Below are 20,297 nucleotides of genomic sequence, written 5' to 3'. Positions count from 1 at the left end.
TCAGCTCCTTGGGTAATTTCTCTAGCTCCTCCATTGGGGGCCCTGTGTTCCATCCTATAAAGGACAAGGCACATAGATTTGATCTATGTTGTTGTAGAGTCTGGTCATCTGATATCTATAGAATGGGTTCATATATTGAAAACTCAGGAACAATTTGTAGAGTACCCAGTCCATCATCTAGGAAATCTTGATTACTTGGTGTCAACTGGTTGAAGAACTTAACTTTATCAGCTAAATGTCTCCATGTCAAGATCTAAGATTTGTATTTGGTTGAGTAACCAAGTTGCATAGCTTAGCCAAATTGAAACGTAACACTAACTACCATTAGAAATCTAAAGGCAGTCTCAAGAACTCAGATTTCAGTAACTCTTCATGGAAGTAATCAAAAGCTGCCCTACAATTTATTTGAATTGCAACAAAGAGAAATGTTCAGAAAATTTAGTAGAAGAATATAACTAAGTTGAGAAAAAATTTAACTTGTGCCAATTCCCAACTATATACTTGACACATAAATCTTTGTCTTATTTATAACAGTAGCTGTAAATATATCATATTGGATCCCTTATTAATAATATATAACTATATATAGTTCATAGACATGTAAAAACTAACCCAGACACAGAGTTAATACGATAAAAATGAGATTCAAACTCAAATGTGTTTGTAGAAAGAGACTAATCCCTAGATATTGCTTATTACTTGGATAATTTGCCTTTTGTGTGTTTATGTTTGTTGTTTTTAGTTGGTTGGTTGGTTGGTTTTTCAATAAATAAGCATTCAGGTTTTATGAAGTTAAGGCTCAGTATTTGTACAAAGCAAGCACATTTGACCAAGGACATGAAGTGAAATCTATGTAAAAGTTGATGTAAAGGAAAGATTTCTTGACAAACAGTATTGGACATTTCCCCTAACCCTTCTCTTAGATGACTCCTGTTATCATGAATTCAGCCTCTCTGTCTAAAGCATAAGCTGTTTGCTTTTACTTTTTAATTCAAACCAAGATCATTTCTTAAAATCCTCATTTTAGGAAAACATCTTAATATCATTGCTACTTCACTGAAAAGGCACAAATAAATATATGATTCTAACCATCCTTTGTTACTATCCATTATATTTCTCTGAAAAATTTCTTCAATAAGAGATGAATGGTATACTTGATTCATTAAGTCAATTTCCCTCTCAGGCTTTTGGCATTAAAGAAGAGTTATCCTGAAAGACCCTTTCTAATGTAGGGAAATGTTTACTTATATTGCTCTCATATGGACTTGCATTGCTTTGATTATTAAGGAGCATCATATTGTCTCTTATGCATTTTTAAAATGTAGTGATAATGATTTATCATTTCGTTACATTTTATTATATTTCAACTTTTTGAGTGCTTTCAAGTGCACTACCTCAAAGACATCGTTTTACTTAAAAAAAGTGAGGTAGAGCCATCAATGCAGAATGAAATGAAAGCTGAGGCTTTTATGCTCCCATACAATAGTCTTGTCATAGACCACTTCTATAGAGGGACAGAGTTGACTTACAGAAGAGATAATCTTCTTTTGTCAGAGACACCAGAGAGCTGGAGGCAGAGATAAGTATGGTGAGTTACCGATTTTCTTACAATAGGAAGCCAAAATCAGAAATCCTAAATATGGAATTCAAACATAATCAGGAACTAAAGAAGGTGGTTAGATGCAGGAGGTTCATGCATTGTTTAGTTCAATCAAATTTCTCTGAACACTTTTCCTGTCCTGGTATGTTTCACCCAAAGTTATCTCAGAGACACTGGCTGATTTCTGACACTGTATTTGTAGCCCTGAACAAGACATTTAACCTTTGACTCTTTTCATATATATACAGAAAAAGATAGACATAGATCAATAGATATATTAATAGAAGATAGATAGAAAATATATGGTCATATATGTAAATATACATATTATATATAGCTACTTATAGAACTTTTCAGGATAACTATGCATATTTAAAATACTGCAAAATATTAACTGGTCAAACAAGGAGAAGCAGTAATGTTAAATTTGGTTTTACAAAAATATGCATGAAATAAATTAGTTTAAGACAACTGTAGAATTGATATTTCAATTGTTGAATATCAAACACTGTTACAAAATTCCATATCAAAAGTCTACTTAATGATTAAAAAAGAAGTCATTCATGAAATGAATACCAAGTGAGTGGAGATTTACAAAACAGAACACAAAAATATATACAATTTCCCAAAATTAAAAAAAGAATGCTAGAATTAGCCTATTTATTTTAAATTTTAAATTTTATTTGGACTGTTCATATCATTCAGGGTGATGATCTTCTCCCTCCCCCACTCCTTCCCCTGCCTTCTCTTCTTCCTCCTCCTCTTCCTCCTTCTCTTCCTCCTGTTTTTTTTTTTTTCCTTTTTTAGCTTTGATCTCGTAGCCATTGGTGGTATCTCTGTAGTCTTAATCTTTGACCGATCACCTTTCCTGTCTGAAAAGAGAACACTCTGGTTGCCCTGGAATCAGTTTATTGTGGTGGAGAAAGTGATCATGCAGAGAATTGTAGCAGACGCACCATCCTGTGATATTTCCAACTTCATCAGCCCAAATCCTATTGTACTTCCTTCACCACTCACATCATTTGGAGGATCCTGTCCAGAAAGGGGAACAATTGTACCTGAGCTACAGGTGAGTATATTGGGCTTTGTGTGTACGAAGTTACAATCATGAAGATGTTTGACAATGTATTATGTTATGGTTAATTCTTTTTCTATCATTTCTGTTGCTCCTATAATATGGATTCCTTTGTTTTTCAAAAGAAGCATTTTGAATGAAGTCTTTCTAGAACATTATTGACTAAGAAAGATATAAGGGCACTATCTGTGGCCATGAAATAGCAAGGTAAACTAGCTCTCAAGAGAAATGTTCAGTTTTGATCAAATTAAAATGGTGCCCTAAAAATCATGGTGAGCTGGCTTAATGGTGATAATGCTATGGTCAGTGAGCTTGGACTGTTTCTGTTCTGAAATTGAAGCGGCTTAAAATCTATTTTTCTTCTATTGTGTAGGTTGTATTTGCTATCATTGTTCTTAGAAGTCATGAAAGTTCTTCTTGTATAGCTGTATTTAGTAAGGTAGTTTTCAAACCTGGAAAGGGAGTACTTTACACAATGTTGTTTTTTAGTATTTAAGTTTTATACTTAAGATCATAATAGTTTAGTATTCCTGAGAATTATTCTTTACTAAACATTCATTATTAAGCGACTCTGACAGACATAGTACCACTCATAGACAACATTAAAGAAATATTTTAATGATATTTAAAAGTAGATGTCACATAAATGGCTTATGGATCTAAAAATCAGCAAGCATAGACATCAAAGAGCTTAATGAGCATTCCATGATTGAATTGACTTTACTGCTATCACAACAGGCTCAAAGCTCTCTGTACTCCCACTGAGGAACAAGTCACACCAAAATAACCCTCTCTGGAAAAAGCCATCCATATTGTCAGCTGAGTTGGCTATTTCAATACTTCTCCTTAGGAAATAAGAAAAAAAAAAGCTGGAAAATAATGAATATATATATATATATATATATATATATATATATATATATGGCGCATTAATTCTTCCACAGATGTCATTAGAAAGTATGAAAGTATAAGTCTTTGTTTTGATTAACATAAACGTTTTCAAACTTAGAAATATTTCCTTTCTAAGGTAACAAATGTATTATCACAGACTACAGTTAGGATCTGAAGAAGTAGCCAGTGGACAATTTTCATATAAAACATATAGTGTAGAGAAGAAAATACTGAACAAAAAATATAGATGAGGGGCTAGAGTGACTCAGCAGTTAAGTACATTTGCTATTTTTCCTGAGGATTCAAGTTTGATTCCCAGTACCCATATTTTAAAGCTTACAACTGCATATCACTCCAGCATCATATAATCAGATGCCCTCTTCTGGCCTCCATGGGCATGTACACTCATGTGCACATACACATGCACAGACATGCACAGACACATGTCATTAAATATAAAACATCTTTTTTGAAAGGGTATACAAAAGAGTTTAGGTCCTTGGAAGTGGCAAAAATACCTCAAAGCTGGAAAAGTATGTAATACTTTGCATTTAAATCTCAGTTCTTTGGACCACTTTGCATGAAAGTATGAAGAAGCTGAAAGAGAAAAGAGAAGAGTAGTAATAAAACAGGAAATGAAAATATTTACACACTCCATGTCATGTTAAATATCCTGAATAAAATGGCCTCTTTAGCTATTTTATTTTGAAAAATAAAAATCATAGACTACAAGATCAGTTTTAGTTACCAGTTTTTGACATTTAGCTCCATCTGTAGTAATAAACAAATAAGTAATACCAATTAATTAACAAAGCCAAATGGCATTTTAACTCTGAAACCAATGTTTACTACAAGATTTACAGAGGAATTAGTGGGAATTATTTTCATTTTGGTCATGGAGCCAAATTGGAGAAAGTTATACCCAGCCATTTGTACATCTAGTCATAAAGAAAAATGTAAGAAAATTGTGATTAAAATTTTGACCTCCAGTTCATTCCAAGCTCCAAAGTAAACAAACTTGCTGACTTCAGTAAAGATTAACTCCAAAATCTTTGTCATTAAATATCACTTTCTGCTTTCTGCTTGTAAATATCAATACCTGCTTCTGCAGTCCTTCCTCTTAGAAACCTAGCCTAAATAAGCAATGGAATTGAGACATGTGGCATAATGCCAAGCAAGGACCTGTGTATGTATTTATAAGGAAGAAGACCCCTTAATAGAGCCTAGAGCACTACATTGCTTGACATTCGGCAGTGTTTCCTTTCCCAACTCTTGCTAAGCAATTTTTAGAACACTGTTGAAAGAATAAAATTGTTCTTAGCAGCAGAAGTTGAGAGCAATCTGTAGTGTTGGCTGTATTTCTCATTCTCATTCAGATTTTAATGGAAAATTCAAAACTTTTGGTCTCTCAGATTCATAAAAATCTGAGAACACATGGCTTGACATCAGTAGATCCCAGTATTCACTTTCTTTTGCTGTTTCTCAGACAACAAAGCAAGTGTTAGCTTACTCTACCTGTGACTGCTGGAGGGCTAATTTTTGTTGTTGTTTGTGTGTGTGTGTGTGTTTGTGTGTGTGTTTCAATTTTAGGTCGTACAGGAGGAAATCCCCATTCCATCCAGCTTCGTGAGGCTGAGTTACCTGAGCAGTAGAACACCTGGGTATAAAACTTTGCTACGGATCCTTTTGACACATTCAACAATTCCCGTGGGCATGATTAAAGTACACCTCACAGTTTCTGTGGAAGGGCGACTCACACAGAAGTGGTTTCCTGCTGCAATTAATCTGGTCTATACATTTGCTTGGAACAAGACTGACATCTATGGACAGAAGGTTTGGGGCCTGGCAGAAGCTTTGGGTATGTTGAAGTATTTCTATTTATTTCTATTTAAATAGCAGTATTATGCTTACAAAACAAAAAATATTAGATGTGTATCAATTTGAATTTGTAATATTTCTTGATCTTTCTTTCAGTTAAAGAATATAAGGTTTTCTTCTTAAAGTAAACACATACTTTGGACCTGATTAGAATTGTACTTTGATATATTTTGGGGGAAATATATTTTGGTTTCATGACAGTGGAATCCCACAGTATCTAACTACTAACTGCCTCCATTGTTGACTATTGCCTTCTAACTGCAGACTTTGGTGCTGTGTTCTGAAGGACTTTTTTTTTTAATTTGACATTTAGACTGTCATTTTAACTTAGAAACTACCAAATTCTAACTTATAGGCATTTTTACTTGTTATCACTTATGTCTAAGACGGTTAGACTCCTTTAACTTACTACTTCAGTATGTTAAATTAAATAACATCATCCAGATTTCCCACTCCTTTTGATTTTCTATAATCTTGAGACAGAGTATTGCCATATTGTCCAGAAGCCTAAGGACAGATTAGAAGCTGAATCTCTGTGGAGGAGCTGTTTGTTTACCATGCTATGTCTCCACAGAACTAAGCAACATTTCTTAGACTATAGTGTATCAAATTCCTCTCCTATACCAGAAGGAAATGAAAACCCTGGTGTCTTTTCTCTGCCTAGTTAAGATGCATATACTCGAGTCATGACATAATCTATGCTGGACTTTATTAAAATACAAGGAACATGGGCAGGTTTAAATGCCCTCAGTCCCTTCCTCAACAAGATGTCACTGTTTTCCCCAGTAGGAACTGGATAGTACTTAATTAGTGAGTTTACCTTAAACTTCAGTACTAACTACTTTCCCTCTCTCATGTCTTCATCTCCCAGTCTTGTATTCAGATTCCTGATGAAAGAATATCATATCAGCCAGTCAATATGTAGTATAGAAAAAACCCTTTAACTCAGAACTGGACCACAAGGCCAATTTACACAAAGGTCACTGGCCAGCCAACACTCAGTCTCTCTTGAGTATAGCAGTTATGCTAAAGGTATAGAGACTCCTTCTCTAGGTTCAGATTATCTTCCTGGTGGGTAGCCATCTGTCTCTAAGCTCTTTCTGATCTCCGTGTCAACATTTTCTCCCTTACTCCTATATGATGAGAAGGCCTCCCAGTGCTGCCCAGTACTGCCAGTCTGATAGTTAGATTTCTTCATATTTTCATTCAAATTCCTTGCAGTAACCATTTCCTGAATCTTTCTGTGAACCTAACTGAAATATACTCAAAGCCCTATAATTTCTGACCCCAGATTCTAGCCTATAGCTCTTGATTTCCTGGGCAGAATAAGCTAAAATTTCTTATACTTCTCTATATCTCTTTATCTTCAAATTTTTTAGGTACCTCCTTGGACCTCTGCTGGATTTAAAGATTAGTTTAGTTGTTGGTGTTACGATTGGTTATTATTTTCTTAAGCTGTAACGTGTACAAAATTATCAACATAAAGAGCTAACTACTATAATTTCTATTATTTCTTCACAAGATTTATGTGCATAAAGCTGAACCCAATTTAAAAAAATAACAGCTTTGTTGTGACATAATTTACATACCATAAAACCTTGCCTACAGGGAGTGCTCAGATAGTTCAGTCAATAGAGCATAAGACTCAATCATGGATTCTAGCCCAAATTTGCATGGATATTTTCTGCCCTTAGAGTCTTTGCCAGTGTAGCTACTATGTTACATGCACATCACTGGGTGGCAAAGAAGAGAGAGGCTATGTCTATACTCTGTTCTTCTCTATGAACTTCTGAATGATTAGCAGCCTAACATTCCCTAAAAACCTGAAAATACCACCAGTCTAGCACCAAGGCCCAGTTGGCTTCTCAGGAAGGAGAGCAAGTAAGAGAGTAGAAGAACCCTGCCTGGATTATAAGGCGGTAGAGAGTAGAACTGACCCTGGTTGTGGGAGATCTGGTCCTGCCTCTTGTCTCTTGTAAGGTGGCATCGGCAAGGGGGGATACTTTTCCCTCCCTTTGACCTCACCACTGGCAGTGAGTGAGAGAACTGGACCCAATAGGGTCATGAGAGCAGGAGAGCTGTCCCTGCTCCTCATCTGCTACAGCACGTAGGAGAGCAGGCCCTGCACCTCACCTGGCCAGCACAGTAGGGCTGACCCTGAAAGATAATAGTGCAGGCGAGCTCACTTCAAGGAGGTAAGCCTGGGAAAGCCATGCCTGCACCTTGCCTGGGCAGCACAGTACTGCTGACCCTGACTATGAGGCTTGCGGGTGAACTGGCCCTGAGGGCGTGAATGTGGGAAACTGAGATCTGCCTCTCATCTGCTGGGAGGTGGAGCAGTGAGAAAGACACCCTCTTCCCCTCCCTCATTCCTCCTCATCTATGGCAGGTGAGAGAGCTGGTCCTAGGTACCTGAGAGTGGGAAAGCTGCCCATATACCTGACCAGCTGCAACACTTGAGAGAGTAGGCCCTGTAACTTCGCCTGCACAGCAGGGTAGAGCTGGCCCTGGTTGCAGGCATTGCTGGTGAGCCTGCCCCAAGGGTGTGAGAGCTAAAGAGCTGCTGGGTTGACCAGCTCAGAGACATCTCAGGGATTTGAAGAGGCCTACCCCAAATCTATTCCACCATTGAACTGCTGGAGTACAGGAAGGATACAGTCCTACAGATACACAAACCTACAGAATCCAAGAGGAGTTCCAGCCCAGTGAGGTTCCAGTATCAATAGTATAGCAGAAGCCAGAGCAAAAAGTCATTGCAATGAACCTTTGCAAGCAAAGAAGTGTAGACAAAAAAACATACTATGGGATACACTGTGATACAATACAGTTTCCACAATGAGATTTTTTTTTCTTTGTTGAGGAGGAGGTTGCAAGGGTGGGGGGGACAGGTACAAGGGGAGAGAGATATGAGTGAGATTGGGGTGCATGATGGGAAATTCACACAAAAAAAAACAGTAAAAAGTTTTTTTTAAAAAAAACCTTACAATTATAGTAAGCAATTAGCACAATTCAAAATAGTATGCAACCACCCCCAATATCTAACTCCAGATCACTTTTGTCATTAGTGCACAAAGGCACTTCACACATAGTAGCAGTTACTCTTCGCACCTCTCTCTCTTCTGCTCCTGGAATCTATTAATCTCCTTTCTATCTTCCTATATTTCCTTAATTTGTGTATTTCAAAGCAATGGCTCCATACAGTAAGTAGCCTTTTGAGTTTGGCTTCTTTCACTTGGCGTAACATTGCAAGTGTTCAATTATGTAATCACATAGAGCTGTACTTCCACATTGTGACTGAACAATATTCTAATAGATAGATAGATAGATAGATAGATAGATAGATAGATAGATAGATAGATAGATAGATAGATAATAAGTTTGCCCCTTTATCAACTCAAAGACATTAGCACTGTTTTTACTTTCTGTCTGTTTGAGTAATATTCCTACAAATACTTGTACTCATGTCTTTATTCGAATACTTAATTTCAATTATTTTGCATATATACCTATATTTCTGGAAAGTATGGAAATACCATGTTTAAATTACTGAGAAACCCCAAACTATTTGTTCAGTGACTGTACAGCTTGTTTGTATGTGTACGTGTGTGTGCTGGTATACATGTGCACAAATGCATATGGAGGCCAGAGGTTAATGTGAATTGTCTTTTTTTAATCATTCCCTGCCTACCTTTTTTGAGATAATATCTGTCATAACAACATAGGACTCATTGATCTGGCTAGTCTGGCTGAACAGGAAGCCCCAGGGAAATAGCATGTGGTGGTTTGTATGTGTTTGGCCTAGAGAGTGGTGCTTTCCTCTTGGAGTAGGCGTGTAACTGTGGGCGTGGGCTTAAGACCCTCACCCTAGCTACCTGGAAGTCAGTCTTCCACTAGCAGCCTTCAGATGAAGATGTAGAACTCTCAGCTCCCTCTGCACCATGCCTGCCTGGATGCTGCCATGCTCTTACCTTGATGATAATGGACTGAACCTCTGAACCTGTAAGCCAGGCCCATGTAAATGTTGTCCTTTATAAGATTTGCCTTGGTCATGGTGTCTGTTCACAGCAGTAAAACTCTAATACACAGCACCAGGCTTTTCATGTGGGGTTAGAGGACTGAACTCAGGTCCTCAAGTGTACATAGTAAGCATTTCACTGCAGAAGTATTACTCTAGCCTCTGACTGTATCATTTTATCAACTTCATTTTATATATGAATCGCATTTCTTCTTCATACATATCTCAATAACTGAATATCTAAACTCTTCCTCTTTATTCTAGTTAATCATCCTCAATGACAGAACCACTAATACATTTATCTATAATTATGGAATCACATAAACAAAATATATAAGCAAAAATTAATATGGAGACTCTGATATTAACTTCTTTTAAATGTCCACCAGTGTGTGTCATTATGACTGTAAAATAACTACTTAAAATGCCACATGGAAGGCTTGAGAAAGAGGAAAAGGAAAGGAGAAATGGTTTCAATATAATCTCAAAATATTTTTAAAGGAAAAGAAAGTTAACAGTTATTGGTTTTTTTTGTAAGGCTAGTGATAATAATTAAAGCAAAAATTCATGAAAACCTTCAGAAATATCCAAAGTTTAAAGTAAAACAAAGATTCTTTATACATTTAAGAGTAAATTTTAGAGTAGGGAAAAATTGGCAAAGTTCCCAAACAAAAGGTCAAAATAATTGCACAAATAGTACCTAAGCTGAAATATAGATTACTTGCCTTGTAGGGAATGCTCCAGTAAGCCATGATTTAAGGGACTGGTGACTAAAGAGATGTTATTTACTATGTCCCCTTTATCTCTGTCTCACTATCTTAGCTTGAAAAGAAAACAGGTGATTGTTTACTTTCAGTGTTCACCGCATTTGAACACATTCTAAAAGTATGTGGTTTAGGAAAAGGTTAGTAAATAGGTAAAGAAAACAATGTTTCTTTATTGAAGAAAAACCTTAATTTGTGTTATATTTATAGATATAATCTATAACACATGTTTATATATATAACTTAAATATATATATATATATATGTATGTATATATATAACTTAAATAGATTCATGACTTATATTAGCCAGCTTTTTGTGTTTTCTTTTCCTTACAATAAATTTCATGTTTTAATTAAAATATAATTAGATTACTTTTCCTTCTCTCTTTTCTTCATCTAGTCTCTCCCAGCCACCTTCTCTCAAACCCCTGCCATGCCCCCCAACTCTCATGTTCATGGCCTCATTATCTTTAATTATTTCTGTGTAATCAAACAATAAATACACATACATACATGTATATATATATATATATATATATATATATATATATATGTGTGTGTGTATACAAATAAATATAATTTTTCTCATTTGCATGTATATGGTGTCAGGACTGACCACTCTGCATTGGATAATCAATAAGGGAACACATACCTGGGATAGATTAATTCTCTTCCCATCTTGGAGACAAACATAATTTTCTAATAATGGTAAAAAGCATTTGAAGAAGTGGTATAATGAAGTTATAAAGAAAGATGATGAACCCCTGAAAAAAAAACAAAGAAATTTTCAAGTAACAAATGTATTGAGATATAAGTATTAAACATGTAATCACTGGGGTGAAATGTTCACAAATATAATATGCTCTGAACAAACATTTACTTATGAACATAGCAAAATTTTATAATTAGTATACCAATAAGTGTAGAAATAGTTTTTAATCAGGTAGTAACTGCAATGTTATATAAGACATTGCTTAGATTGCTTTTAAATTCAGAAATCTTAATATAGATATTTGGCAACACAAAAAATAACTAACTGACTATAAAATATTCACCTGTTACATCTGCGAATGTTATGTTGCATGCTAAAAGAGAATTAAGATTAAAAGCAAACTTCAATTTGATGATTAGATTTGAATATGTGATTAAAGATTGTCCTACTTTGTTTAGGCCTTGAAAGTGAAAGAGGGAGTCAGATGGAGAGATCAGAGTTACAGGAAAATATAACTGTGTGACAGTGACACAGAGAGACAGATATGTAGTACTGGTCTTGAAGAGGAAGTATGAGAACCACAAAGCAAGAAATGTGAGTGGCCACTAAAAGCTGAGGATGACAAATATGGGATCTACCCCTAAAGTCAGTGGATGAATGACAAATATAGGATCTACCCCTAAAGTCAGTGGATGTTAGCTTAGTTCTGCTAACACCTTGGATTTTGCTCATTGAAACTCATTTGAGACTCATGAATACTTCAACTTTAAAAGGACAAATTTATTTTCTTTGAATCCTTTCAGCATGTGACATTTTTTTTGTAGTAGCAATAGGAAACTGAAGTAAGCTTTAGCCATTGTTCATAATGCTCTACTTATAGCAAGGAGTTTGATTAAGGCTATGGCCAAAAAGGACTTAACTCTTGTTCCTTCTCATACCAATTAACTGTCAATCTCTGGCCCAGCTATTTCAGAAAGATGGACCAAGAGGTGTCCAAATTTAAATAAGCTGAATTTGAAGTGGTGGAGAATATCTAAGTTGAAATGTCACATGGTTTGAAATGTGGAAATTGTGCTTCCCATGTAGCTCAGCGTTGGGGAATAGGTATTGTATCTAAGGATCAGAATGTCACAAAAGAAGAATAAAGTGTTATAAAGACAACCAAAATGGAAAGGGGAGTGTTTAACATCTTAGGCTATCCCATCATTTACTGCAATGAAACACACCTTGGCAACTGGGATAATAGTGAAAAAAATTACCAATAGGGGTTATATGAACTCCTTACTAATCAGCCACCAAACGCAGACACTAGTGCATATGCCAGCAAGATCTTGCTAAAAGGACACTGATATAGTGTGTCTCATATGAGGCTATGCCAGTGCCTGGCAAATATAGAAGTGGATGCCCACAGTCATCTATAGGATAGAACACAGAGACCCCAATGGAGGAACTAGAGAAATTACCCAAGGAACTGAAGGGGTCTGCAACCCTATAGGTGGAACAACAATATGAACTAACCAGTACCCCCAGAGCTCGTGTCTCTAACTGCATATGTAGCAGAAGATGGTCTAGTCAGCCATCATTGGGAAGAGAGGCCCCTTGGTCTTGCAAACTTTATATGCCCCATACAGGGGAACGCCAGGGCCAAGAAGTGGAAGTGGGTGGGCGGGCAGGGGAGCAGGGCAGGGGGAGGGTATAGGGGACATTCGGGATAGCATTTGAAATGTAAATGAAGAAAATATCTAATAAAATAATTTTTAAAAATTACCAATAGGGGTTATATGAACTCCTTACTTAAAAAAATATTTGTGAAAACTAATGAGATTGATAAATCCAAGCACAATATTGATCATGTGGAAGGAAAGTAAAATTCACCCTAACCTTCAGTACAAAAGCAGCAGTCACACGTTCATCCAGCTTAAAGACTTTTCGGTATGATTCATAGACAAGACCACCTTGCTGAAAACTGCCCATGATCATTTAAAAGGGTTTGGCCATAGTGCTTCATTCCCTGGTTCTAAAGCAAGTATACTGTTTAGAAATCGTTGTATTTTATTTCATTTCTTTCCCAACTCTATGGCTTACACAACAATATAAAAATCACTACTGTTAGGTTCATAGTGCTGTTAAAATTCTAGAGATGGCATATTAAATTTGACAAACTAGCTTGTTCAGGGCCTTTGATCTGCATCTATTATGTGAATTTTGTCAAAATAATTCCCTATGTCCGCCTGTATCTGCATATATTATCAATGTATAATAATGCATTCTGCCTGGTCTTCATTTTAATTAAATTAAATTGCTGCAGTTTAGAGCCCTGGAAGTTCAGAAAATCAGCCATCCGCCTTTAGTAGTACTGCCATAAACAATCCTATTTTTCTTCAAGGTTATTGGCAACAATGATTGCATAATTATTTAGTACAGTAGTTTGGCAAGAAAGAGTAGTGTTTCTGTGAGAACTAGACTTCCTAAAGGTTCACAATGCATAGGAGTCTGTCTAAATTGTGTTAGAGAGAAACTGGAGAACATTAATAGTAATAGGTGCTAAGCTATAGCTGCTTTGTGCACACAAAACATTCCTGAGAGTGATGCTTTAGTGTTCATAAATTTTCCTTCAGTAAAACCTAAACTAGCTGGGCAGTCATGAGAACAGGACCCACTGAATATTTTAATAATAAATAAGGAGTGCTTTACAATTTGCAAGGTACTTTTACATACATTATTTCATTTTAATCCATGTAGCACTCCTGCTTGGTTGGCATAACACTATTAATAAGATTCCAATATCCAGAGGAAGAGACAGAGGTTCAGAAAGAGACTAAAAGCCTGTGCTGAGCAGGAATTCCAACTCAGATGGACGCTGCATGTCTTTTTCTGCTGTCATTCTTGACCCACCTTAACAAGCACCCAATTTCTATGCCCCAGTGACTTCCTGTCAGGAAAGCTAGCAGAGATAATAATCTTTCATTTCTTTACACTCATGAATTCATAATTGTTAACTGAGAACAGAAGCGTGTTAGACCGTCAACTTTATAGGCACAGTGCCTAGGGTGTAAGTTTTTAAGGAACGATTACATGCTTGCAACCTCAAAGCAAAGCATGAAAAGAAAACCAGAAAAATCGCCACTAATAAATGTTACGTGAGTGTCTGCAAAACCAAGCATTATGCTTCTCAGAATGCTTCTCAGGTGCTAGTCAGGTTTTCACACTTAAATATAAGATGTTTAGTGCAGGGTATAAATCGTGTGCATTCTAATATGAGATAGAATCTCTAAAGTAAGAACTGAGAGCTTCCCAAAGCTTTGAAATGGCACTACTCTGGGAAGCAAGTATTATTGTCCGTTTCAGTCTGGACAAACTCATGGGTAGATTGTAAACCTCATTTCATGAGTCAAGCAGCATTTTTGGAATAGAATACAATTTAATGGATTGTACTAGAGCAAAAGTTATCAGAATAAAATAGAAAGTATCAAAATACGATGCTAGAAGAGAATAAATAGTGCATAGGGACATTTTATCTCACTGTGTGTATGTTACTTTATGTATGGTGACTCACAATCAACAAACTCTTTATTGTGGCATTCAGAAATGAAAGTTGGAGAGCCAATTGTAAGACAGGGTCTAGAGACAAAAATGTCATGATTTATCAAAGAATACAACAAACAAATCAGTCAAGTCAACATTTTTAACTATTATTGCCTTCCACTCCCTTCTACAAACTCAAATCAAGATACTACAGACCTTCAAGATGTGATGAGAAAATAATTTATCCTTCAAAACTAGATGCCTTGGGGAGTAAAAGGATATTTATTTTCTTTACAATATTGCATCCCCTTTAATAAAGCATGTTTTTAAAAGCCAATTTCCAAGATGAATCCCACTCTTAAAAGGCCTACCCAAACAAAACCATCTAAACAATGTGAAAGGATAACAACCTGTAGTTTTACCTTTTACTAGGTTAGGTTGGGAATGATTGTCATTCTTTATTTTTTTTTACTTTTTTTTATTATTATTTTCTTTATTTACATTTCAAATGCTATCCCGAAAGTTCCCTATACCCCCCCACCCCTGCTCCCCTACCCACCCACTCCCACTACTTGGCCCAGGCGTTCCCTTGTGCTGGGTCATATAAAGTTTGCAAGACCAAGGGGATTCTCTACAGTAGTCCCTCTGCTCTCATCTAGGGTTTCACTTTTCTTGGTTTCAGTTACCCAGTGAACTGAAGTCTGAAAATATTAAATGAAAATTTCTAGAAATAAATACTCCATGCAGTTTTAGACTGCATGCCATTCTGAGCAGCATAATGACATCTCTCCCCATTTCATCTTGCCGACACAAGAATAAATTCAGGCTAGTGAGATGGCTCAGCTAGTTTACTGCTTTACATGCAAGCCTGGTGACCTTACCTTAGTTCCATCCTTAGATGGCTCCAGGCACAGGAAAATGGAGAGAGCTGACCCCACAAAGCTGTCCTCTGACCTCCATGTCTTAAGTATGGCACATACATATACACAAACTCTCTACATACCTAACCATAATTTTGAAAAACAAGAAAAGAATCATCTTCGTGTCCAACATATCCATACTGTAGATACTAATGGGCTATTAGTGTCACATAGAAGAGTCTGTTATCAAATAAACTGCCATGCAATTGGAGCGTTAGTGTTCAATTAATGCCTAATTTACTTAATGACTCCAAAGCACAAGAACAGTTGTGTGAAACAGACACCACAGCATGAAACGTGGAAGGATGGATTAACTCTAATTATGTGTGTGACAATGCTGCAGGGCACATAGATAAAAATACCAACATAAATGTTTGCTACTGTCCACAGATTCAGGCTATCCACAGATGCTGTAAGAGGTCTTAGAACATGTTCCCCAAAAGTGAGAGAGTAGTAATATAATTTACAAGGTAGACATCTTCTCTTTGTCTCCTCCATCCAACATAAATTCCCTCATTAGAATCAACTCCTATTGGTTCACTCCTAATAATACAGATTTTCTTCTTATAACACTTACCAAAGCATATGTAAGTTTGTGTGTGCTATTTATTTTTCTTTCATATTTTTTCTTTCACTAGAATATATAAGCTGTGCCAGGAGGAATTCTGTTTTATTCTGTTTTATTCATTCCCATATCCCCAGTGTCCCATACAATGCCTGTCAACAGGAGGTACTCAATAAATATTGCACATTTGTTGAATGATTGAACAAACAAATGAATAAAGTGAGAAGTGACCCCTTAGTCTTGCCTATGTAGTGGAGCGATGCGACTCCACAGTAAGAGGCAGACTCAGGCACACAAAAGAACTCCCAAATATGTATATGATCCCAGAACGTCTCTCTGGTCTTTATGCAACTAGACTTGTACAAGGCATCTGGGAAACCATGTTACAACATTGCATTTCAGTATACAAGACCTATTATGAAACAGTTGAATAGCTCCTAGATGCCTTTTATATTTCTTCTACCCATCCAATTGCATATGTCCTAACATTATCATCCTTTTGTGAATAGATAAGGTATATATCCTAAAATATTAATACCACCCAAGTCAAATCCACTGAGTGGCTAAAAGAATAATGTATCATTATCAGGTTGAATTTACTTTTGGACCACAGTGATGGCTCAACATTGGGGAATCTATTGTTTTAACTCACTATCTTAGAACATTAAAGTAGGCTCCACCTAGCAGCTGACACAGAGAGTTAGACACCTACAGCCAAACAGTGGATGGAGCTTGGGGACTCTTATGGAAGAATAGAAGGAAGGATTACTGGAAGAATAGGAACTCCAAGGGAAAACCAAGAGTCAACTAACCTGGACCCTTTGGGCTCTCAGAAACTGAACCACCAACCAAAGAACATACACGGGCTGAACCTAGGCCTCTCCACTTATATGTAGCAGATGTGTAGCTTGGTCTTTATGTTGGTCCAGAACGACTGGAAAGGGAGCTATCCTGAAAACTTTTGCATGTATGTGGGATATGTTCTTCTTCTTGGACTGCCTTGTCTGACGTCAGTGGGAGAGGAAGCACCTAGGCTCACAGAGACTTGATGTGCCAGGGTAGAAGAATACCCAGGGGGCCCCACCCTCTCAGAGGAGAAGAGGAGGGGGATGGGTTAAGGATTGTGGGAGGGGGTAACTGGGAGGAAGGCAGTGAAGTGGATGTAAAGTGAATAAGTAAAAGAATTAAATTTAATTTAAAACAAAAGAAAACACTATGACTAATTTTGCAAATCCTGAAAAGGCACTCAATATAAACTCACTACCTGATAGAGACAGTCTTAATACATTAGGAATTATATATAAATAAAACATTTTAGGCTATCAGGCAGTGTGTCAAATCAAGTACTATAATAAATTACTAGAGAATAAGAAAAAAATACAACTCTGAGAGCACGTACTTGCTTATAGTAAATAAAATTTTAGCGGCATAGTTTTAGTCTGTTGTTACGGCCTTCCTTTGGTTCTGTGGGTATTTTGTGTCATTTTCTGGTTTTGCTCTATCATAGCTTTAATGAAATATTTATTGTTCAATTAAATGACTTCTCTTAAAGAAAACTGCGTTCATTTTCTTAGTTATGTTTGAATGTTTTCAAATTATTTCTAAATGTAGTTTGAGTTCATGAAGGTAACATATAAATTTTTTCCAGTGACTACCAGACTGCTTTTAATTATATATTACTTTCATAAGTGCAAGCATTATGAATTCTGAAGCCTTTGCCTGAAGCTAGTGAAAACCATCTGCTTAAACTTGTCCTATTTCACACATCACCTTCGCTGCACTGTATCTTTACCTTGGCTGCTTGCTGCCAATCCCTTATTCTTGCCACTATAGATGAATGGTACAGTCCTTACACTGGATCACAGGGATAGTGTGGCCCCTTAGTCTTCTTCAACTTATTTTCATTTATTTGTATTTCATGTGCATTAGTGTTTTGCCTGCCTGTATGCGTGTGCAAGGGTGTCAGATCCTCTGGTACTGGAATTACAAACCATTGTGATCTGCCATGTGGGTGCTGAGAATAGAACCTTGGTCCTCTAGAAGAAAAGCCAGTACTCTTAACCACTGAGTCATGTTTCCAGCCCCCCCCCCCCCTTTTGGCCTTCTTATAGTCCACATGTGGTAAAAAAAAAAAATAAAGTGATGATGCCCATATAGACTTAACATTAAGAGGGTTTTGTTTTGGTTTTTGTTTGTTCATTTTTAATGCCTCAGAGAGAACATTAAAAACTAGTCTTTCTGATTCAACCTTCTTTATAAGCCAGTGTAACATTTTCAAGAAGACTAACAATGAAGTCAGACATGTACCCCTGTGACCAGAAGATACAGCCCTCTGCAATAATGTGTATCATGACAACCAGTGACCTGTGCTTAGCAAATATTTGCTTATCGTCTCTGCATGAATGTGAAGCAAAGAATACAGAAAGACAGAACTCTAGATGGAATTAAGGGTGTCACAAAGGAGGGGATCACATGGATCAAAGAAAGTATTCTTCCATATTGGTCTTTTCAACTGCCTTTTTAGTATATTCACACCAACATGAGACCCTGTGCCAACCCCTGTGTCTAAAACATTTCTACAGTCCCTCTGAAATACTGTTGAATTATTGTTTTCTTTCTTATTATACTAGCTTTCCTAGTCTCACTTCAGAGTGCCAGAGGCTGAATCTGTGACTTATACAGCACTTGTTAATGATCAAATACTATAGGGAACAGGCCAGAAACTGGTCATGGTCCACTCTGTTTACTTAGCATGGCAACTGTCATGGTATTGAGCAGAATGTTGTGTCAAAGCTTAGCATTTTTAGCACTAGATCCAATATAAATCCCCTTTCCCTATATTTAATTATACAAAAGACTGGGGCTTTAGTGCATGGCAGTATGCTTCCATGAGAAGCTAAAGATTGGACTGCTGCTATATTTGCCATACTTGTATTTATTGCTTTTTGAGAGCAGTTCAGCATCATAGAGTGAAACTTTTCCTTCTCAGAAGCCAATTCTAAGTTCCAGGATTATGCTAAAGCAGGCTGCTGTCAGAAAGAAACCTTGCCTTGTTACTATGAGCAAGGAGTTGCACACAAAAATACACCAACACACAGCCATTCTCATTAAAGTCAGTTGGAATTTTGGACAAGTCTTAAGTATAAATTATAACTTTATTAGCTCATAGAGCTTTCTCGGGAGAAAGTAAATCTAATAAAAATTAGAAGGAACTTATTAAGTGGCTGCCTTGTTGCTATTTGCTGTGACTGGGGAGGGAAAAAAAGTAATATAATTGTGGGGTTTGCAGCCAATGCACTTTTTTGTTGTGGACTAGAGAGCAATTCAGAGAGCAGATAGGAGGAGGTAAAAAGAGTATGCATGTCTCATTACCATTGCATTGAGAACTGTTTAATTGATGCTTTATGTAAGCATTTCCTGCTGCCGAGTTAGGATGATCTTTAACTGTTACTGAGAGGAGAAAAGCAGGCTCCACGCCATCATCAGAGGTCACCAAGGTACACTGCTTATTTGCAAAACTGCACAATCACCTTCCGGAGAAGGGATTCTAGGGGAGCTTACCAGACTTACATTGTACAGAAGGCAGATCCCATAATTGCCAGGCATACTGTGGGGAATGAGATGATGGCTTTAAAGAAACTTGCAATTATTGCTGTTGTGGTTACTTATTTATCAAGACTTTTAAACATTGTCAAGAGAAGCAGAAACTATGTCACTGTATTTAACATTTTCTAACCACCTGATTTTTCCAACATGGGATGCATTGTAATATTTGGCTTGTTAGTTTGATCCTAAAGTTGAACTTTCCAAGTACCATGCAAAAGGAGTGAAAATTTGAGTCATACATCATTAATGCTAAATGGGGAATGAAAAGAATTATTTAATACATGTGTCTTTAATCCAGAAATAGTACTTGTATATTAAGACAACTAACCATCTAAATTGGTACATTTGTGTATATTTACAGTTTTCTAGGAAGACTATACATGATATTGTTCACAAGATTCACAAGTAAAAATATCATAACCCATAAAATCATAAGAAGGACCATTTGTATGTGGAGCAGAGACCGAAGGAAAGACCATCCAGAGACTGCCCCATCTAGGGATACATCCCATATACAGACACCAAACTGAGAGTATTGCAGACACCAAGAAGTTCTTGCTGACAGGAGCCTGAAATAGCTAGCTGTATCCTGAGAGGCTCTGCCAGAGCCTGACAAATACAGAGGAGGATGCTCACAGCCAACCATTGGACTGAGCATGGGATCCCCAATGGAGGAGTTAGAGTAAGGTTAGAAGGGTCTGAAGGGATTTGTAACCCCTAGAAAAAACAATAATACCAACCAAC

General features: G+C 36.7%; 1 protein-coding gene and 1 non-coding gene across 3 annotated transcripts in view; both read left to right on the top strand.

Moving 5' to 3' along the window:
* Positions 1 to 20,297, top strand: part of Tenm1 (teneurin transmembrane protein 1) — a 710,827-nt gene that overhangs the window by 563,709 nt on the left and 126,821 nt on the right. For both annotated transcript variants that reach the window (XM_021188844.2, XM_021188842.2), the window contains exons 18-19: positions 2,408 to 2,669; positions 5,157 to 5,424. In XM_021188844.2, coding sequence (XP_021044503.1) covers positions 2,408 to 2,669; positions 5,157 to 5,424 — 530 coding nt within the window. The remainder of the gene's footprint in view (positions 1 to 2,407; positions 2,670 to 5,156; positions 5,425 to 20,297) is intronic.
* LOC115063222 lies at positions 7,128 to 7,257 on the top strand. The gene has a single exon (XR_003843104.1). It is a non-coding gene; the product is annotated as a small nucleolar RNA SNORA17 (small nucleolar RNA).

The sequence above is a fragment of the Mus pahari genome, chromosome X (assembly GCF_900095145.1).
Source record: "Mus pahari chromosome X, PAHARI_EIJ_v1.1, whole genome shotgun sequence".
Lineage (NCBI taxonomy): Eukaryota > Metazoa > Chordata > Mammalia > Rodentia > Muridae > Mus > Mus pahari.
The sequence above is the reverse complement of the archived record's forward strand: the minus strand, read 5'-3'. Positions and strand labels throughout refer to the sequence as shown.